This window comes from Salminus brasiliensis, chromosome 6 (genome assembly GCF_030463535.1).
Source record: "Salminus brasiliensis chromosome 6, fSalBra1.hap2, whole genome shotgun sequence".
NCBI lineage: Eukaryota > Metazoa > Chordata > Actinopteri > Characiformes > Bryconidae > Salminus > Salminus brasiliensis.
The window spans coordinates 1466025-1484710 of NC_132883.1; the positions used below are offsets into that span (position 1 = coordinate 1466025).

At 42.5% G+C, this 18686-nt stretch overlaps 1 protein-coding gene across 1 annotated transcript; it reads left to right on the forward strand.

The window, feature by feature from the left end:
- Positions 1–1307: 1307 nt before the first annotated feature.
- Positions 1308–15246, forward strand: plin3 (perilipin 3). Its single transcript, XM_072680754.1, has 8 exons — positions 1308–1349; positions 7425–7488; positions 7678–7873; positions 8151–8233; positions 9228–9459; positions 9545–9876; positions 13428–13646; positions 14490–15246. Exons 2-8 carry the CDS (start codon positions 7441–7443, stop codon positions 14601–14603), a joined length of 1224 nt encoding a protein of 407 aa, XP_072536855.1. The 5' UTR covers positions 1308–1349; positions 7425–7440; the 3' UTR covers positions 14604–15246.
- The last annotated feature ends 3440 nt before the right edge of the window (positions 15247–18686 follow it).

Sequence of the window (18686 nt, forward strand, 5' to 3'; positions counted from 1 at the left end):
TTTAATACCTGCTGGCTTTAACAGCAACAGTGTAAGTACCTCACTGAAGTGCTAAAGGGAAAACAGCAGCTCATAAACAAAAATCAACAAAATCCGCCAAGAATCCTCTCTTATACTCATACTGAGGTTTCTTCTTCTTACTAAATTGTCTAAACTCTTCCAGGTCCTTTAAACAGTCTGCCTGGCTTTAGTGATCCTACACCTAATTGGAAAAAACTATTATAATTATTTAAGCATAAATAATCAAGTATAAGGCTTTCAGTTCCTTTTCTCTGAAGTGCCGGTCTCTCTCTCTCTCTCTCTATATATATATATATATATATATATATATATATATATATATATATATATATATCTGAATTTAATGTTTAAAAAATGTAACATTTCTTGTCCTCTTGTCCTTATGTTTATTATTTTTCTTATTACTTGTGCAATATGTTAGATCAGTTTAAGAGTGATTATGCTTAAGGATGTGCAGCGGTGTCTCTGTAGAGGATGTGGCTTATTTATATGTATACAGAATCAGTAACATTTATTGGACAGAGGTGCCAAAACTTCAGATATGCACACACAACCAGAACAACCCAAACATGCCTAAAATTACATTAAAATATTGTTTTAATATTAAATGTTTGTCCTGGTCATTTGCATCAAAGGTTACAAAAAGTAAATACACTTCATTTTTGTTCTTAAATCTGCATCTCTACTATGAAGACTATGAACGGTCCCAACATGTATATGTGTATATATATGTATATGTATGTGTGTGTGTGTATATATATATATATATATATATATATATATATATATATGTTTCTTTTATGATGAAAGATTTAAATGTATATACTATATATAAACATATAGTTAGCATATATAATTAACACATTTAAATTTAAACAAGTTTGTTGTTTTCTCCACCCTGTCACACAAAATAAACAATATATTATTTATATATTTATTGATTTACTAATTTACCATTAATAAACTACTAAAAGGTCTAACCTTGATAGCAGGCCTGTTTAGCCTGAACTGTCCCACCCCATGACCTCCCCACTCTGACCGGACGTCAGTGTCACTTGGCACAATTCTAAAAAACGTTGACTGGAGCGGATAATGGAACATACCCCAGTACCCAGGCCCAGTTGGCACCTATCTGTCAGAACACCTCAGCAGAGAAGAAAGGGGCAGAGGCAGGAGCTTCATTTCACAATCCAGGACTGAGCAGTGATTGGTGTAGTAGGACCTCCTCCTAAACCTGGCCTATTTATTGCCACTAGCAGCAGCAACGGCTTCACCACAGAGCGGCAGCTGATTGAGCAGAGGACACTGGACTGACTCCACTCTGACAGGTCAGTGACACTCACACGGCTGTGTTTGGGGGAAATTGGCGAGACAGCAGTGTTGAGTGTGGCGAGAGCTTCCTCCTCAGTGTGAGCGTATCCCAGCAGTAGCAGAAGTTAGTCTGCAGGGTTTGAATGGGAGAGTTCACTCCACCCTTCCTACGCTCTGTTTCTGTTGAGATTAGACTCCGTGAAGGAATGTGGAGGTGTGGCGAGGTGATCGGGGGTCATTAGAAAGGTCCTCTGAAGTTCCAGCAGTAGATTTTGAGTTGACGTTGTTGGTGCTGCCTGAAAATGAAGCCGAAATGAAAGTGGAAGGGAAGGGAAGTAGGGCAAAGTTGACAAGTACAGCCTGTGTCTACTGGGTTAGTGTGGGTGGGGGGGTACTGTAGAAATGATTGACAGCTACACAACACAAGCTCTGCCCATTCATATAAAATATAGTCTATAGTGTGTATGATGTATAACAGTGTCTTATAGGCTGTATAGGATAAGACAGTCCACTGTAAAATGTATACAAGTGTCTTACAGTTCCTATAGGATAAGACAGTCCTCTGTATAATGTTTACGAGTGTCTTCTAGCTCTTCTAGCTTAAGAAAGTCCTCTGTATAATGTATATTAGTGTCTCATAGTTTCTATAGGATAAGACAGTCCTCTGTATAATGTATATTAGTGTCTCATAGTTTCTATAGGATAAGACAGTCCTCTGTATAATGTATATTAGTGTCTTATAGTTCCTATAGGATAAGACAGTCCTCTGTATAAGGTATATTAGTGTCTCATAGTTTCTATAGGATAAGACAGTCCTCTGTTTAATGTATATTAGTGTCTTATAGTTCCTATAGGATAAGAAAGTCCTCTGTATAATGTATATTAGTGTCTTATAGTTCCTATAGGATAGGAAAGTCCTCTGTATAATGTATATGAGTGTCTTACAGTTCCTATAGGATAAGACAGTCCTCTGTATAATGTTTACGAGTGTCTTCTAGCTCTTATAGCTTAAAGTCCTCTGTATAATGTATATTAGTGTCTTTTAGTTCCTATAGGATAAGACAGTCCTCTGTATAATGTATATTAGTGTCTTATAGTTCCTATAGGATAAGACAGTCCTCTGTATAATGTATATTAGTGTCTTATAGTTCCTATAGGATAAGAAAGTCCTCTGTATAATGTATACGAGTGTCTTATAGTTCCTATAGGATAAGAAAGTCCTCTGTATAATGTATATTAGTGTCTTATAGTTCCTATAGGATAAGACAGTCCTCTGTTTAATGTATATTAGTGTCTTATAGTTCCTATAGGATAAGACAGTCCTCTGTATAATGTATACGAGTGTCTTACAGTTCCTATAGGATAAGAAAGTCCTCTGTATAATGTATACGAGTGTCTTATAGTTCCTATAGGATAAGAAAGTCCTCTGTATAATGTATATTAGTGTCTTATAGTTCCTATAGGATAAGACAGTCCTCTGTATAATGTATACAAGTGTCTTATAGGCCTTATAGGGATAAGACAGTCCTCTGTATAATAAATATGAGTGTCTTATAGGCTGTAAGATAAGATAAGATAGTCCTTTATTAGTCCCGCAGTGGGGACTAAGACAGATAAGACAGTCCTCTGTATAATAAATATGAGTGTCTTATAGGCTGTATAAGATAAGACAGTCCTCTGTATAATGTATATTAGTGTCTTATAGTTCTTATAGTATCCTACCCTATACTGTGCCTATAGTATTATCTGTATAAACTGTATAATGAACTGTAGTGATCCTCTGAATGTAGTCCACAGTTCAGACTGTTACCACCATCTTCTTTACCAGATCTTCTGGCACCAGTTTGATTTGACACAATAGGTAATGAGGTGAAGCATGATTTTGTTGGTCAAAATTATTTAGCCCCGCCCACTAGTACTTTAAGTTAAGTCTGGAAGTGTCTTCTGGTCGTTTAGGGGTTAATATGGGCAGGCCCATACAGAACATCTCACGTCCACTACTGAGCTGGACTGTAAGGGTCCAGCAGCTGAGCTGGACAGTCCAGATGAATGAAGTGCAGCTTTGTAAAAGTTATGATCACTGAACTCTGCCTGAACCTCATTCAACACTTCTGCTGAGTTTTAACTGACTCCTCCTCCTCTCGGCTCAGGGGGCGAGCAGGGTGAGTAAGCGGTGAACTTCGCTCGATGAGCTGTCAGCAGTTAGGCAATGCAGTGATGACGCCCTGTCTGACGGGTTTTCACATTTGTGAATGGTGGCGAGTAACAACATGCCGCAGGGTGAAAACCCAATAAAGTCCAAATCAGGAATGATAGATGTGGTGGAGAGGTTCTCAGAGCCCAAATCTGAGCTTCTGGACAATCAACCATCTAAAATATGACTTAATTTGTCATTTATGTAATGTTAGGGTCACATGAGACGCCCCGCCCAAAATTAGCTTCAAATGATATGATCATCTGAACATTCATATTGAACCATTCATACACTATATGTCCAAATATTTGTGGACACCCCTTCTAATGAATGAATTTAGCTACTTTAGGTTGCTCCCATTGCTGCTCTGTAAAAAAAAAAAAGGCCAATAGAATAGGACTGTCTGGGGCAGATAAACACTGATGACCCTATTGGCACCATGCTGCCTAATGCCAGGTGTGGGCTAGAGGGGTATGAAGCCCCCCAGCATAGAAACTGTGTTCTCTGGCGTGATGGTGGTGGAGCTCCATCCCGTACTTTCAGTGGGATGAGTTGGGGATAATGAGGTGGGGTGGTGATCATCATCCAACATCCTGACCTCACTAAAGCTCTTGTTGCTGAATGCAGTCCATCAAATCCTCACAGCAATGCTCCTCCTCCAAGATCTAGTAGAAAGTCTTCCTCTCTGGACAGTGAGACAGTTACTCCAACAAAAGCAGCATCAGCTCTTTTTTTACTACCTTTAAATTTCAGAAGAAGCGATGAATGAGCAGGTGTCCCAATACTTTTGTCAATTGAGTGTATAGTCACATCCATTCACATTCATAGAGAGACCACTGAAGAACCTTGTTAAGCAGACTGTGTTTGCACACTGAGACCAAGCGATTAAGCCAATGGAGTCAGATGAGGTTCTGCTGGATTAGGATAGAACCCTGAAGCCACACTGGACCTTTATGTTATGTAGAATCAGCGTGACCCCCGCTGTAGCCTGGTCAGAGCATGCTCTGTGAGGGGAGGGGTGGTCTCTCTGTTGTGGTTTAGCAGGACCGTTACCGGATGCACATTTTTGGGATAGTTGTCAGGCCTCTCAGGGTAAACACAGAGGAGCAGGGCCGAGCTTTAGAGAGGTTCTTCCCCACAGAGGAGCTACTGTCTGACGCTCACACATCCTTGCCTTGTGATCGGCACACTGTAGATTCACATTTCACACACACACACACACACACACACACACACACACACACTGGAATGGTTTCAGCAGTGTTTCAGTGACCGGCCGGTGCTGGAGGTTTGCTGCTGTGGGGCAGTGATACCGACTCTGTGGGCTACAGAGCTCTGCGGTGGGGAGTGAGGTGCTCTTTGCTTCATGGACCACTCTCTTATCTTTATGGGGGGCTTATCTGTGATCACGCTACACTTTAACCCGTCACATGAGATCAGTGTTGGGTTGATTGCTTAAGAAATGATAGTTATTGATTGCTGATTGTAAACCGTGTGAGTGGAATGAGTGGCGTCAATACTGCGAGCTTTTAGACCAGGGGTTGAGACCTTGCCCCAGATTAACCCCTTAACACTCCAAGGCCTAACACACACTGAGGTGTAGTACTCAGTAACTACAGGGACTTGTGTACAAACTGACGGGGCGATTCTCTGATAATGGGAGCTAGTAATAACACTTTCGGCCTGCTGGTGGGTGGACTGTAGGGTGTGTATATATATATATATGTATATATGTGTATATGTATGTGTATATTTAAATGTATAAATATATATATATATGTATATATGTGTATATGTATGTGTATATATATACACACACATATATACACATACATATACACACACATACATATTTATACATATATAAATATATACATATATACATATACACACATATATATACACATACGTATTTATACATATATAAATATATATGTATGTGTATATTTATATGTATATATGTATATATACACACATACATATTTATACATATATAAATATATACATATATACACACATACATATATACACATACATATTTATACATATGTACATATATATATATATATACACACCCTACAGTCCACCCACCAGCAGGCCGAAAGTGTTATTACTAGCTCCCATTATCAGAGAATCGCCCCGTCAGTTTGTACACAAGTCCCTGTAGTTACTGAGTACTACACCTCAGTGTGTGTTAGGCCTTGGAGTGTATATGTATATATAGTGTATATGTATATATAGGGTATATGTATATATAGGGTATATGTATATAGAGTAAGACAGTATCGATATATTAAAGTATTGTGATATTTTGTTTTGCAATACTGTATCGATTCTCCAGTTGAGTTGATTATAAATGAATTGTTTAGATTACACATAACGTTTTTGTTTGCAAACTTTATTATAAAACCAAACATTTAAACAACCAGTAAAATCCAGCTGTAAATAGTTCTTATTATTGAACAAAAGTTTAATGAACCTTTAGCACTTCCACTTTCCATTTGGGGTTTTTATATTCTGAAAGCAGAAGCTGAGCTCAGCAGCTTGTTTAAAGGAAACACTGAAGCTTAGTAGTCAATAGAGACCAGACGAGCTCTGTGTGTGTGTGTGTGTGTGTGTGTGTGTGTGTGTGTGTGTGTGTGTGTGTGTGTGTGTGTGTGTGTATGCAACATAGTGGACAAAGGTTTGTGCACCTCCCTTGCGTTATCTTGATGCCACCACACTGACAATACCCTTTATGTGGGATAACAGAATAAAATAACCACCAGAGATACCATAGCAACCATCTAGCAACCCCTTCAGCAACAACTGGAAATACTTTAGAAACTGCTTAGCAACACCAGGGCAACTGCAGACCCCCTGGCTATACATTACGGATCGCCAGACCCACTTTTTAGACGAGTGAAGTTTGCCTGATGTGCCTCTGCGTGGGTTCTGACCGCAGGTGAGTGTAGGAACGGTATTTACCCAGAACGTCCTCTGTGTGGTTAGGCATCTTAATGGCCCCCTCAATAAGGTGTGTATTGGCTTCAGGAGAAGTGATCCATGACTCTGGAGAAGATGGAGAAGACAAATGACACAATATGGACAAAAGTATTGGGACACCCGCTCATTTATTGCTTCTTCTGAATTCAAGGGTATTGAAAAGAGACATATCTTGCAATTATTGGCTCTTATTGATGTAGCGCAGTATAGACACCCAGACCGGGAATCAAACCTCAGTCTCCAACAGCTTAGTAGGAGGTAGTGGCGTTATAGCATGGGTGTATATATATATATATGTGTTATGTAAAAGATATATACATATAGCCAGTGTATATATATAATATCAATATGTATTTATACTATGACAGTTTTAATAAAAAGCTGGCATATATATATATATATATATATATATATATATATATATATATATATATATATATACCAGCTTTTTAAAATTAAAACTGTCATAGTATAAATACATATTGATATACATCAAATCTGAGTTAAAGAAAAGTTAACTTTTTAGCCCATCAGAACAGTGGGATCGGAAAACCACACTGCCCTCTAGTGGTCAGTGTTTAAACACTACACTAAATGAACCACTGTCTGACACCAATTTTTACATTTAAACTGTTCATTAATAATCAACACTGTGTTTTTGAGAATCGATACATTATTGCAAAACGGAATATCACAATACCTTGATACTTTGATTTATCCAATATTTTTGTACACCCCTATGCTTCCTTCCTGTTTTATCTTACCAGCTGCTCCAGCATGGTTGTCTTTTCCATTGCGTTTTTCTTATATGTCATGTATATGTATATGTATATGTATATGTACAATATATGTGTATGGTGCAGCTATTTCTGCATCATTTCTACTTGTATTCATTACTTTTGTGTATTCACAGGTTATCTCACTCCATCATGGCAGAGAATGCAAAATCGAGCGACGCAGACTCTCAGGAGCCTCAGGTGAGTCCTGCCAATGCTTCCCACAGTAATACCTGTGTAGTGATTGGCCTGCTATTGAGAGTGACCTGTGGAGTAACGCTGTTGTGACCGAAGTGCTGCCAGTACACTGCAGCTGTGTGTTCCTATACCTGCCTCTTACTCTCCTCTGTGAGTCAGTTCCTCTACCTGCAATCTTGGTTTCCTGTTTAGAGTGTGATGTCTCGGGTGGGAAACCTTCCCCTAGTCAGCTCTGCGTGTGGTGTGGTGTCCAGCGCCTACAGCAGCACTAAGGACAGCGTACCCATCCTCAGGGGGGTGATGGACGCTGCTGAGAGCGGAGTCCGGACACTGGGGGCGGCGGCCAGCACGGGTACCAGGCCCATACTGGACAGACTGGAGCCACAGAGTGAGAGAGCTAATTCTGCCTTCATTTCTCACTGACTTCTCCTGCTTTCTCGTAAACGTTGTATCGACATCATGAGGGTTCACCTCCATGTGGTCTCACATTCAAGAACATGCCTGAAAAATTGAGAAATGGAACATTTGAACATTTAATACATTCTGTTTATCAAATAAATATATCAAATATCAAATAAAAATTAGCTATTAATAATATTTGTAGAAATAGTATTACAATCATTAATTTATTAATTTATTTATTTATTTACTTGCTTGTTTCGCAGTTGCCATGGTGAGCGAGTATGCCATGAAAGGGTTGGACAAGGTGGAGGAAAAACTTCCAGTGTTACACCAGCCAGCAGACAAGGTAACGCTGAACAGTCCGAGAAGCAAACTTACAGCTCTTCCTCTTTAATACATGGCTTTATGTGCTCAATAAAATCATATATAATATAAAATCAAGGATCAATGAGACTTTATTGTCATTTGCATCACATGTGGTACATGAGGTGGAACAAAATTCCAGATCTCATGGTCCCAGTTGCACCCAAAAATCAATAAATTGAATAAATAAAATAGTAATAATAATATGTGTGTGTATATATATATATATATACTGTGTGCTCAGACAGTCTAGCTAAAAATGCAGAGCCAGGCGGAAGCACAGACATGAGCGCTCCTATGGGACATCAGTGCCCTCCACCCAAGGCCTGTGTGAATGTGTGAGATCAGTGGGACGACAGCACCAACATTGCAGCTGACCAATTCTGGTGTTCCCACTTTGATCCATCATGGAAGATAAAATTTATCGTTTTGTTTACGTTTCGATAATTGTGCAAAACATTTAAAAAACAGTTAACTGAAGACTTTGGGGTGTTGGGGTTTACCACAGCTGATTTGAGAATCTTTTATCTGTGTTTTAGGGCGAATCTGACCAACATACATCCCCCTTTTCATGTCCCAGATTAGCATTGTTAGCATTGTCCCAGGGTACTGTATGTAAGGCTGATATATTGAGCCACAGGCTTTCCAGACTTTCCGAGTAGGAAATTAAACCTGCGTGGTGTACCAGTTAATATAACATCCCAGTTCAAATGGAACACAGCAGCGCTACCAAAGGCCTGTTGATGCTTACAGTGCTTGCAGCGCTCCCACCAGGCAGTTTCGGACAGAAGATAGCGTTATTAAAGGAGTTATTAATGTGTTATTAATGTGCTATGAATGTGTGATTAATGTATTATTAATATATTATTAATGAGTTATTAAAAGGTTATTGATGGCTTTTAATGAGTTATTAACGGGTTATTAATGGGTTATTAATGGGTTATTAATGAACACAACCCTGTCCTGTATTTCCTCAGTTGGTGTCTGAAACGGTGGACAAGGTGTACCAGTCTGTGACTGGGGCGAAGGAGGCTGTGGTCGGGGCAGTGATGGGGGGTGTGGAGATGACCCGTACGGCTGTAAGCGGGGGCATTAACACAGTCATGGGCACCAGGGTGGGTCAGATGGTCAGCAGTGGAGTGGGACTTGCTCTGACCCGCTCTGAGGACTGGGTGGACCAGTACCTCCCGCTTACTGAGAAAGAACTGGGTGAGTGCTGCCTCTAAATGATCAAGAGTCAGCTGCCTTCATTCCTCAATTTTGTATTTGTGAAACGTTTTCCCTTCCTCCTCAGCCGCTCTGTCTGAGCCTCTGCCGAACGAAGAAGGCGGAGCCGTGCTAAGCTCCTCCCCCAGCTACTTTGTCCGTCTGGGTAAGCTGTCGGCCCGGGTCAGAGAGCGAGCGTTGGAGCTGTCACTAAACAAGGCCAGAAACGCCCGGGACACCACACATGCAGCTGTCACCCAAATCACGAGCACACTGGACCTGCTGGAGAACGCCCGTAGCGCCAGCTGGCTAGGGGGCGCTCCCGAGCAGCTGCTGAAGCGCTGGAAGGAGTGGAGAGACGGGCTGCCCAAAGAAGGGGCAGAGGAGGTGGAGATGGACGTGGGGAAAGGCCAGGAAGAGGTAAGCGTAAATCGTAAAAAGAGAACTGCTGTTTTAAAGTCAATCTGAAGTGAGAAAAGACCCCAAGGAATAGTACAATTAATGGACAAAAGTATTGGGACACCTGCTCATTCATTGTTTCTTCTGAAATCAAGGATATTAAAAGAGTTTCTCCTGCTTTTGTTGGAGTAACTGTCTCTACTGTCCAGAGAAGAAGACTTTCTACTAGATTTAGGAGGAGGATCATTGCTGTGAGGATTTGATTGATTGCATTCAGCGAAAAGAGCAGTGTTAGTGAGGTCAGGATGTTGGATGATTATCACCACCCCACCTCATCATCCCCAACTCATCCCATTTAAAGTACTGGATGGAGCTCCACCACCATCATTCCAGAGAACACAGTTCTTCCACTGCTCCACAGCTCAATGCTGGAGGGCTTTATACCCCTCTACTAGCCCATGCCTGGCATTATTAGGCAGCATGGAGACAATAGGCTCATCAATGATCATCTGCTCCAGAGGCTGTAATTGACATCATAGGTAGACTCAACTATGAGAGACAAAACGAGAAAGAAAAATCTGAAAATCACATTGTCTGACTTTTAAAGAATTTATTTGCAAATAATGGTGGAAAATAAGTATTTGGTCGCCTACAAACAAGCAAGATTTCTGTCTGTCACAGACCTGTAACTTCTTCTTTAAGAGGCTTCTCTGTCCTCCACTCATTACCTGTATTAATGGCACCTGTTTGAACTGGTTAACAGAATAAAAGACACCTGCCCACAACCTCAAACAGTCCCACTCCAAACTCCACTATGGTGAAGACCAAAGAGCTGTGGAAGGACACCAGAAACAGACCTGTAGACCTGCACCAGGCTGGAAGACTGAATCTGCAATAGGCAGCAGCTTGGTGTGAAGAAATCTACTGTGGAGCAATAATCAGAAAATGGGAGACCTACAAGACCACTGCTAATCTCCCTCAATCATGGGCTCCACGCAAGATCTCAGCCCGTGGGGTCAAAATGATCACAAGAACAGTGAGCAAAAATCCCAGAACCACACAGGGGGACCTAGTGAATGACCTGCAGAAAGCTGGGACCAACGTTACAAAGGCTACCGTCAGTAACACACTACGCCACCAGGGACTCAGATCTTGCAGTGTCAGACGTGTTCCCCTGCTTAAGCCAGTACATATCCGGCGCGTCTGAAGTTTCCTAGAGAGCATTTGGATGTTCTGGAAGAGTTTTGGGAGAATGTCTTATGGTCAGATAAAACCAAAGTAGAAACACAACTCGCTGTGATTGGAGGAGAGTGAATGCTGAGTTGCATCCAAAGAACACCATGAACATCAACTGTGAAGCATGGGGGTGGAACCATCATGCTTTGGGGCTGTTTCTCTGCAAAGGGACTAGGACGACTGGTCCGTGTACATGAAAGAATGAATGGGGCCGTGTATTGTGAGATTTTGAGTGCAAACCTCATTCCATCAGCAAGGGCATTGAAGATGAAACGTGGCTGGGTCTTTCAGCATGACAATGATCCCAAGCACACTGCCAGGGCAACAAAGGAGTGGCTTCGTAAGAAGCATTTCAAGGTCCTGGAGTGGCCTAGCCAGTCTCCAGATCTCAATCCCATAGAAAACCTTTGGAAGGAGTTGAAAGTCTGTGTTGCCGCCGACAGCCCCAAAACATCACTGCTCTAGAGGAGATCTGCATGGAGGAATGGGCCAACATACCAGCAACAGTGTGTGCCAACCTTGTGAAGACTTACAGAAAATGTTTGACCTCTGTCATTGCCAACAAAGGATACATAACAAAGTACTGAGATGAACTTTTATTATTGACCAAATACTTATTTTACACCATTATTTGCAAATAAATAGACAATGTGATTTTCTGAATTTTTACAGCCTCTCTTATCTTTTTAAGTGGGAGAACTTGCACAATTGGTGACTGACTAAATACTTTTTTTTCCCCCACTGTATATATGCCTTTTCAGCCTATAGAATTTAGTCCCGCCCACTCAGACTGAACTGAGGAGTGTTTCAGCCCACACTGCCTGTTGAATGAGGCTCACTACAGGGCAGCCAGTGTTTTTGCGTTAGTGTAGGAGTGCAGTGGGGCCTCCAGAGATGTGATCTGTCCCTGAATCTGAGTGGATTCAGAATGCAGAGCTCCATTCTGTAGAGACTTCCCCAGTCAGAGCTGGAGTTCTACAGTGGAGGTTCTAGATAATCTCCCCCAGTCAGAGCTGTGGTTCTACAGTGGAGGTTCTAGATAAGCTCCCCCAGTCAGAGCTGGAGTTCTACAGTGGAGGTGAAGGGAAGCAGACATCTGAAGCTCTAATAAAAGCTCCTCACAGAAAGTTCTTCACCTAATGGTGATGAAGACGCTGCCTGATGCCTGAGACACTGTTCTACCAGAGTTCTGAGAAGAGTTCGGCTCTAGAACCTGCTTTTAAAATCAGATCATTAAAATGGTGGAGGGATACATGCTGCAGGGTGTAGTGCGGCTGCAGAAAGTAAAAAAAAGTAACTAAAACTGGGTTAGTTCTGTACAATTCAGGTACTGGATTATGCTCTAATGTTCAGAACTTCAGAAGTTCTGAGAAGGGTTTCGTTGGTATATTCATAATGGAGGGATACATGCGGCATGTTGTACGACAAAGTAGTCCCCAGAGAAAACTTTAGATGATAAATAAAATGACTATATGTGTGTTGTAGACATGGCAACCCCCGGTTCCTATCTCCACCACTGTAAAGAAATCAGAGTCGGTAAGTTTCCCTACAGCGATGCACAATTGGGTAAAACAATTGGGTGTCTCTCACTGTGAGCTGTTGATAAAACTACCTCCACCATGTTTGGAGGCTGTACTTTAGCCTGGCTAGCTCTCACTGTGAGTTGTTGATGAAACTACCTCCACCATGTTTGGAGGCTGTACTTTAGCCTGGCTAGCTCTCACTGTGAGCTGTTGGTGAAACTACCTCCACCATGTTTGGAGGCTGTACTTTAGCCTGGCTAGCTCTCACTGTGAGCTGTTGATGAAACTACCTCCACCATGTTTGGAGGCTGTACTTTAGCCTGGCTAGCTCTCACTGTGAGTTGTTGGTGAAACTACCTCCACCATGTTTGGAGGCTGTAGTTTAGCCTGGCTAGCTCTCACTGTGAGTTGTTGATGAAACTACCTCCACCATGTTTGGAGGCTGTACTGTAGTCTGGCTTGCTCTCACTATGAGCTGTTGGTGAAACTACCTCCACCATGTTTGGAGGCTGTACTTTAGTCTGGCTAGCTCTCACTGTGAGTTGTTGGTGAAACTACCTCCACCATGTTTGGAGGCTGTACTTTAGCCTGGCTAGCTCTCACTGTGAGTTCTTGATGAAACTACCTCCACCATGTTTGGAGGCTATACACTGTGAGTTAGCCCCACTCTACTCTATAAGCTTTGTGTGTTGGTACAGAATACTTGACTATTAAACTCTTTGTGCATGGTTGTTTGTGTGTGTGTGTATGTGTGTGTATGTGTGTGTATGTGTGTGTGTGTGTGTGTGTGTGTGTATGTGTGTGTTTCTACAGCAGCTGGAGGGGCGTACTCTCTCCATGGTGCATGGACTGAGTGAGCAGTTGCGTCTGGCCAGCAGGAGTGTAGTGTCCAGTGCGCAGGGCCTGCCCGGAGCGGTCCAGGAGCAGCTACAGAACGCCCGCCGCACGGCCGAGGATCTCCACGCTTCTCTGGGCAAAACCAGCACCCTCACACCTCTGCTGCTCCAGCAGAGCCGCCAGCAGCTCGCACAGGTAGAACCGAAGAGAACCGAAGAGTAGAGGCCGCCGCCGCCGCAGCAAAAGGGGACAAACGTCTTATTATTACTTGATTTCCTCTTTATAATTGAATATAAGTGCACTATAATGTCCAAAAGTTTGTGGACACTTTTTGCTTATTGGCCAGGAGTTTGTCCGCCTTTGCTGCAGTAACAACCTGCACTCTTTTGGGAAGGTTTTACACTGGATGTGGGAACATTGCTGTGAAGAGTATTTGATTGCATTCAGCCTCATGAGAGTATCAGAAATGATGTGCTGAAGAGCAGAGGCTGTCGCTGCAAGAGAAGGTGTCCACAAACATTTGGACATTATAGTGTTCCTATATACAAATGTATTAAAGTGCACTATATGTCCAAAGGTTTGTGGACGCTTTCTGTAATCAGGGACATTTGCCGGGAGTTTGTCCCTCTGTGCGTTATCCTAGATGTGGGAACATTGCTGTGAGGAGGATTTGATTGTGTTCAGGCACGCAAGAGCTCCAGATTAAGTACTGATGTTGGGTGATTAGTTCTGCCACTCCAACTCATCCCAAAGATGGATATTGGATGGAGCTCCATCATCTCTCCAGAGAACTTCACAGGCCAGTGCTGGGGGACATTATACCCCTCTAGCCCATGCTCAGCATTGGACATTTGACCTTAAGGTCATGTGCGGGCCCGTTTTCCTACTCAGCGCTTTTCTATGGAGATTATAAAAGCTGGGTGCACCCTAAAGCATCTGAATTCATTCATTAGACTCAATTAGAGGTGTCCGAATACTTTTGCACGTATACTGTTTTCATAACCTGGTGTATATTAAGCGTCTCTCCCTTTCTTGCAGGTACGGCAGTCTCTGGATGGAGTCACAGAGTATCTACTGAACAACACGCCTCTGAACTGGCTGGTTGGACCGTTCTCTCCTCAGCTGACGGAAAGAAGGCTGAGCTCAGAGTAGGACTGAGCCTCTCTGTCCTCTGCAGTGTGGACATAAACACACACTAATGCTGTAAATTAATGTATTTAAGCCTTCTTCTCTTGCACTGTACCTGCAGCACACACCCATTACACAGCACATACCATAGAAATCACCACTGCAGAAACAGGTCATATCCAGTGCTGCGCAGACATCTTCAGCGTCTGAGACAATGGTCTGTAAAGCTGTTTATCTGGTCAGTAAGCGGTGTGAGTGGTTTCTAGTGCTCCTCTGCACTTAGGAAGACCAGTGTACCCAGTACTCCCAGTTCCACTTCCCATCAACACCTAGTTTATCTAATCAGTCCTTCATTAGAGTAAATCAGGGGAGCTGCTGCTGCTGGAACTGAACACATCCATACAGTGTCTGGAGTTCACAGAGAAGATCAGCACCCAAACCTGGGCTCTTGGAATTTACTCTAATGTTATATAGAGTTAATTACAGGTAGACACTCTCACTAACCACTGACTTTATGTTTATTGGGGTTTATTCTAATGTTATATAGAGTTAATTACAGGTAGACACTCTCACTAACCACTGACTTTATGTTTATTTGGGTTTATTCTAATGTTATATAGAGTTAATTACAGGTAGACACTCTCACTGACCACTGACTTTATGTTTATTTGGGTTTATTCTAATGTTATATAGAGTTAATTACAGGTAGACACTCTCACTGACCACTGACTTTATGTTTATTTGGGTTTATTCTAATGTTATATAGAGTTAATTACAGGTAGACACTCTCACTGACCACTGACTTTATGTTTATTTGGGTTTATTCTAATGTTATATAGAGTTAATTACAGGTAGACACTCTCACTGACCACTAACTTTATGTTTATTTGGATTTATTCTAATGTTATATAGAGTTAATTACAGGTAGACACTCTCACTGACCACTGACTTTATGTTTATTGGGGTTTATTCTAATGTTATATAGAGTTAATTACAGGTAGACACTCTCACTAACCACTGACTTTATGTTTATTTGGGTTTATTCTAATGTTATATAGAGTTAATTACAGGTAGACACTCTCACTGACCACTGACTTTATGTTTATTTGGGTTTATTCTAATGTTATATAGAGTTAATTACAGGTAGACACTCTCACTGACCACTAACTTTGTTTATTTGGGTTTATTCTAATGTTATATAGAGTTAATTACAGGTAGACACACTCATTGCTCAGAGGCAGCTTTAACAGCTTTTTCATTTCAGATGTTTGCACAGTACTGTATACCGATACTGTCAGAACAAAACCTTGTAAGCAGTATTAGATTTGAACGAAATTGGTCCGTCCATTGTGAGCAGTTCAGGCAGTGTAACGGGCAGCAGCTGTTTCCAGACGATGTGAGGATTTGTATCCTGTGTGAGAATGTTTCTATTAATCCGTTACAGTGTTTTGAACTGACAGCACTGATACTGGTGACTCTGTATTCAAGGTCACAAATGGAGTACAAACTAATTCTAACTTGACTGTGGCGTTCTGTTTGTATTGCTTTTGCCTTTTAATTTTGATTAATATTTGTAGAACCTGTTTTTTAATATCTGTGCAATAAATATTGGTAATGTGGGTTTAGTGCTTTATTATAATCACACACTTTGTTTCCTTTTAGAACAAAAAAATAAATTAATGGTTAAGAAAAGTCTTTCATTGTGTTTATTTTACACCACAAAGTAGAACAGAAATATGAGCCCCATCGAACTGACCCACCATCACATCTACAGTACACTCCTGACTGACCCACCATCACATCTACAGTACACTCCTGACTGACCCACCATCACATCTACAGTACACTCCTGACCCACCATCACATCTACAGTACACTCATGACTGACCCACCATCACATCTACAGTACACTCATGACTGACCAACCATCACATCTACAGTACGCTCCTGACTGACCCACCATCACATCTACAGTACACTCATGACTGACCCACCATCACATCTACAGTACGCTCCTGACTGACCCACCATCACATCTACAGTACGCTCCTGAATGATCCACCATCACATCTACAGTACGCTCCTAACTGACCCACCATCACATCTACAGTACGCTCATGACTGACCCACCATCACATCTACAGTACACTCATGACTGACCCACCATCACATCTACAGTACGCTCCTGACTGACCCACCATCACATCTACAGTACACTCCTGACTGACCCACCATCACATCTACAGCACGCTCCTGACCCACCATCACATCTACAGTACACTCCTGACCCACCATCACATCTACAGTACACTCCTGACTGACCCACCATCACATCTACAGTGCACTCCTGACCCACCATCACATCTACAGTACACTCCTGACCCACCATCACATCTACAGTACGCTCCTGACCCACCATCACATCTACAGTACACTCCTGACTGACCCACCATCACATCTACAGTACGCTCCTGACCCACCATCACATCTACAGTACGCTCCTGACTGACCCACCATCACATCTACAGTACGCTCCTGAATGACCCACCATCACATCTACAGTACACTCATGACTGACCCACCATCACATCTACAGTACACTCCTGACCCACCATCACATCTACAGTACACTCATGACTGACCCACCATCACATCTACAGTACGCTCCTGACTGACCCACCATCACATCTGCAGTACACTCCTGACCCACCATCACATCTACAGTACGCTCCTGACTGACCCACCATCACATCTACAGTACGCTCCTGACTGACCCACCATCACATCTACAGTACACTCATGACTGACCCACCATCACATCTACAGTACACTCATGACCCACCATCACATCTACAGTATGCTCCTGACTGACCCACCATCACATCTACAGTACATTCCTGACCCACCATCACATCTACAGTACACTCCTGACTGACCCACCATCACATCTACAGTACACTCCTGACCCACCATCACATCTTCAGTACATTCCTGACCCACCATCACATCTACAGTACGCTCCTGACCCTCCATCACATCTTCAGTACATTCCTGACCCACCATATTTTTTAGATGTAATGGTACCAGGTTTTCCAGGTATGTGGCCAGTACCTAACAAAAGTTCTCCATAGAGGGACAAATGGGGAACTGGTGACCCTTGACATCATTTAGAGCTGGGATGGCTTACAATGAGAGGCCCCTGGTCTCTCTAGCCTGGTCCTGGTCCATTCTGGTTCATCCCTCTGAACCCGCTCTCCCTCTCTGACTTAGTGTTTGTTTTCTGATGATTCAGGAATTGAGCAACCACAGAGAAACAGTCAGAGAAGTCTGGGTGACCCTGTCCACACTGATGTTTCCTCAGAGTGTAGTAGCTCTTGACCTCAGCTGGACTGTCTCCAAACAGATCAGCTGATCTTCTGTAAATGGAACAAACTATGACATCACTTCAGTTCAGAGCAGTGCAGGATGACCTCGGTCCTGCATGTCCAACTAGTAAAGGCCTCGTAACCTTCATTTCCTTGTATTTAACTTTCACCCCTTGAGGTCCACTTCTGACATTTGTGTTGGTCTCTGTTCTAAAAACAGCCTTGCCTTTGAGACCAGGGTATGTAAATGAGCTCTGTTTTGATTGACTGCCCAGTGTTTAATCATTCATTTCTAATTTTCTACCCAATATGAAAGACCAGTGACCCAATCCCTGTTCATGTGAACTCCCCCTATCACTAGCAATGCCCCCAACACTAGGAGGGTGAAGACTAGCACATGTCCCCTCCAACACATGTGAAGTCAGCCCCCGCCTAGCCAGCTTGCTCAGAGGAAAGCCCAGCACCCCATCTTAGATACAACTGCTAACAGACGCCAATGCAACCACTTGGCAGCATCCTAGCAACCACCTGAGACACCAGAGCAACCACCTGGAACACCTTAGCAATCCCCTAAAATGCCACAGCAACACTGTAGCACCCATTTAGCAACACCTTAGCATCCACATGAATTTCCTCAGCAGCTACCATCTCAGCCACTTGAAATACCTTAGCTTCTGCCATAGCGGCCGCCTGGAATACCTTAGCAGCCATCTGGGGCATCATAGCAACCACCTGAGACACC

Coding starts and splice junctions, on each gene's coding strand:
- plin3 (XM_072680754.1), top strand. CDS start 7,441: ATGGCAGAGAATGCAAAATCGAGCGACGCAGACTCTCAGGAGCCTCAG. Junction 9,460..9,544: donor GCTTACTGAGAAAGAACTGG/GTGAGTGCTGCC, acceptor CTTCCTCCTCAG/CCGCTCTGTCTGAGCCTCTG. Junction 9,877..13,427: donor TGGGGAAAGGCCAGGAAGAG/GTAAGCGTAAAT, acceptor GTGTTTCTACAG/CAGCTGGAGGGGCGTACTCT.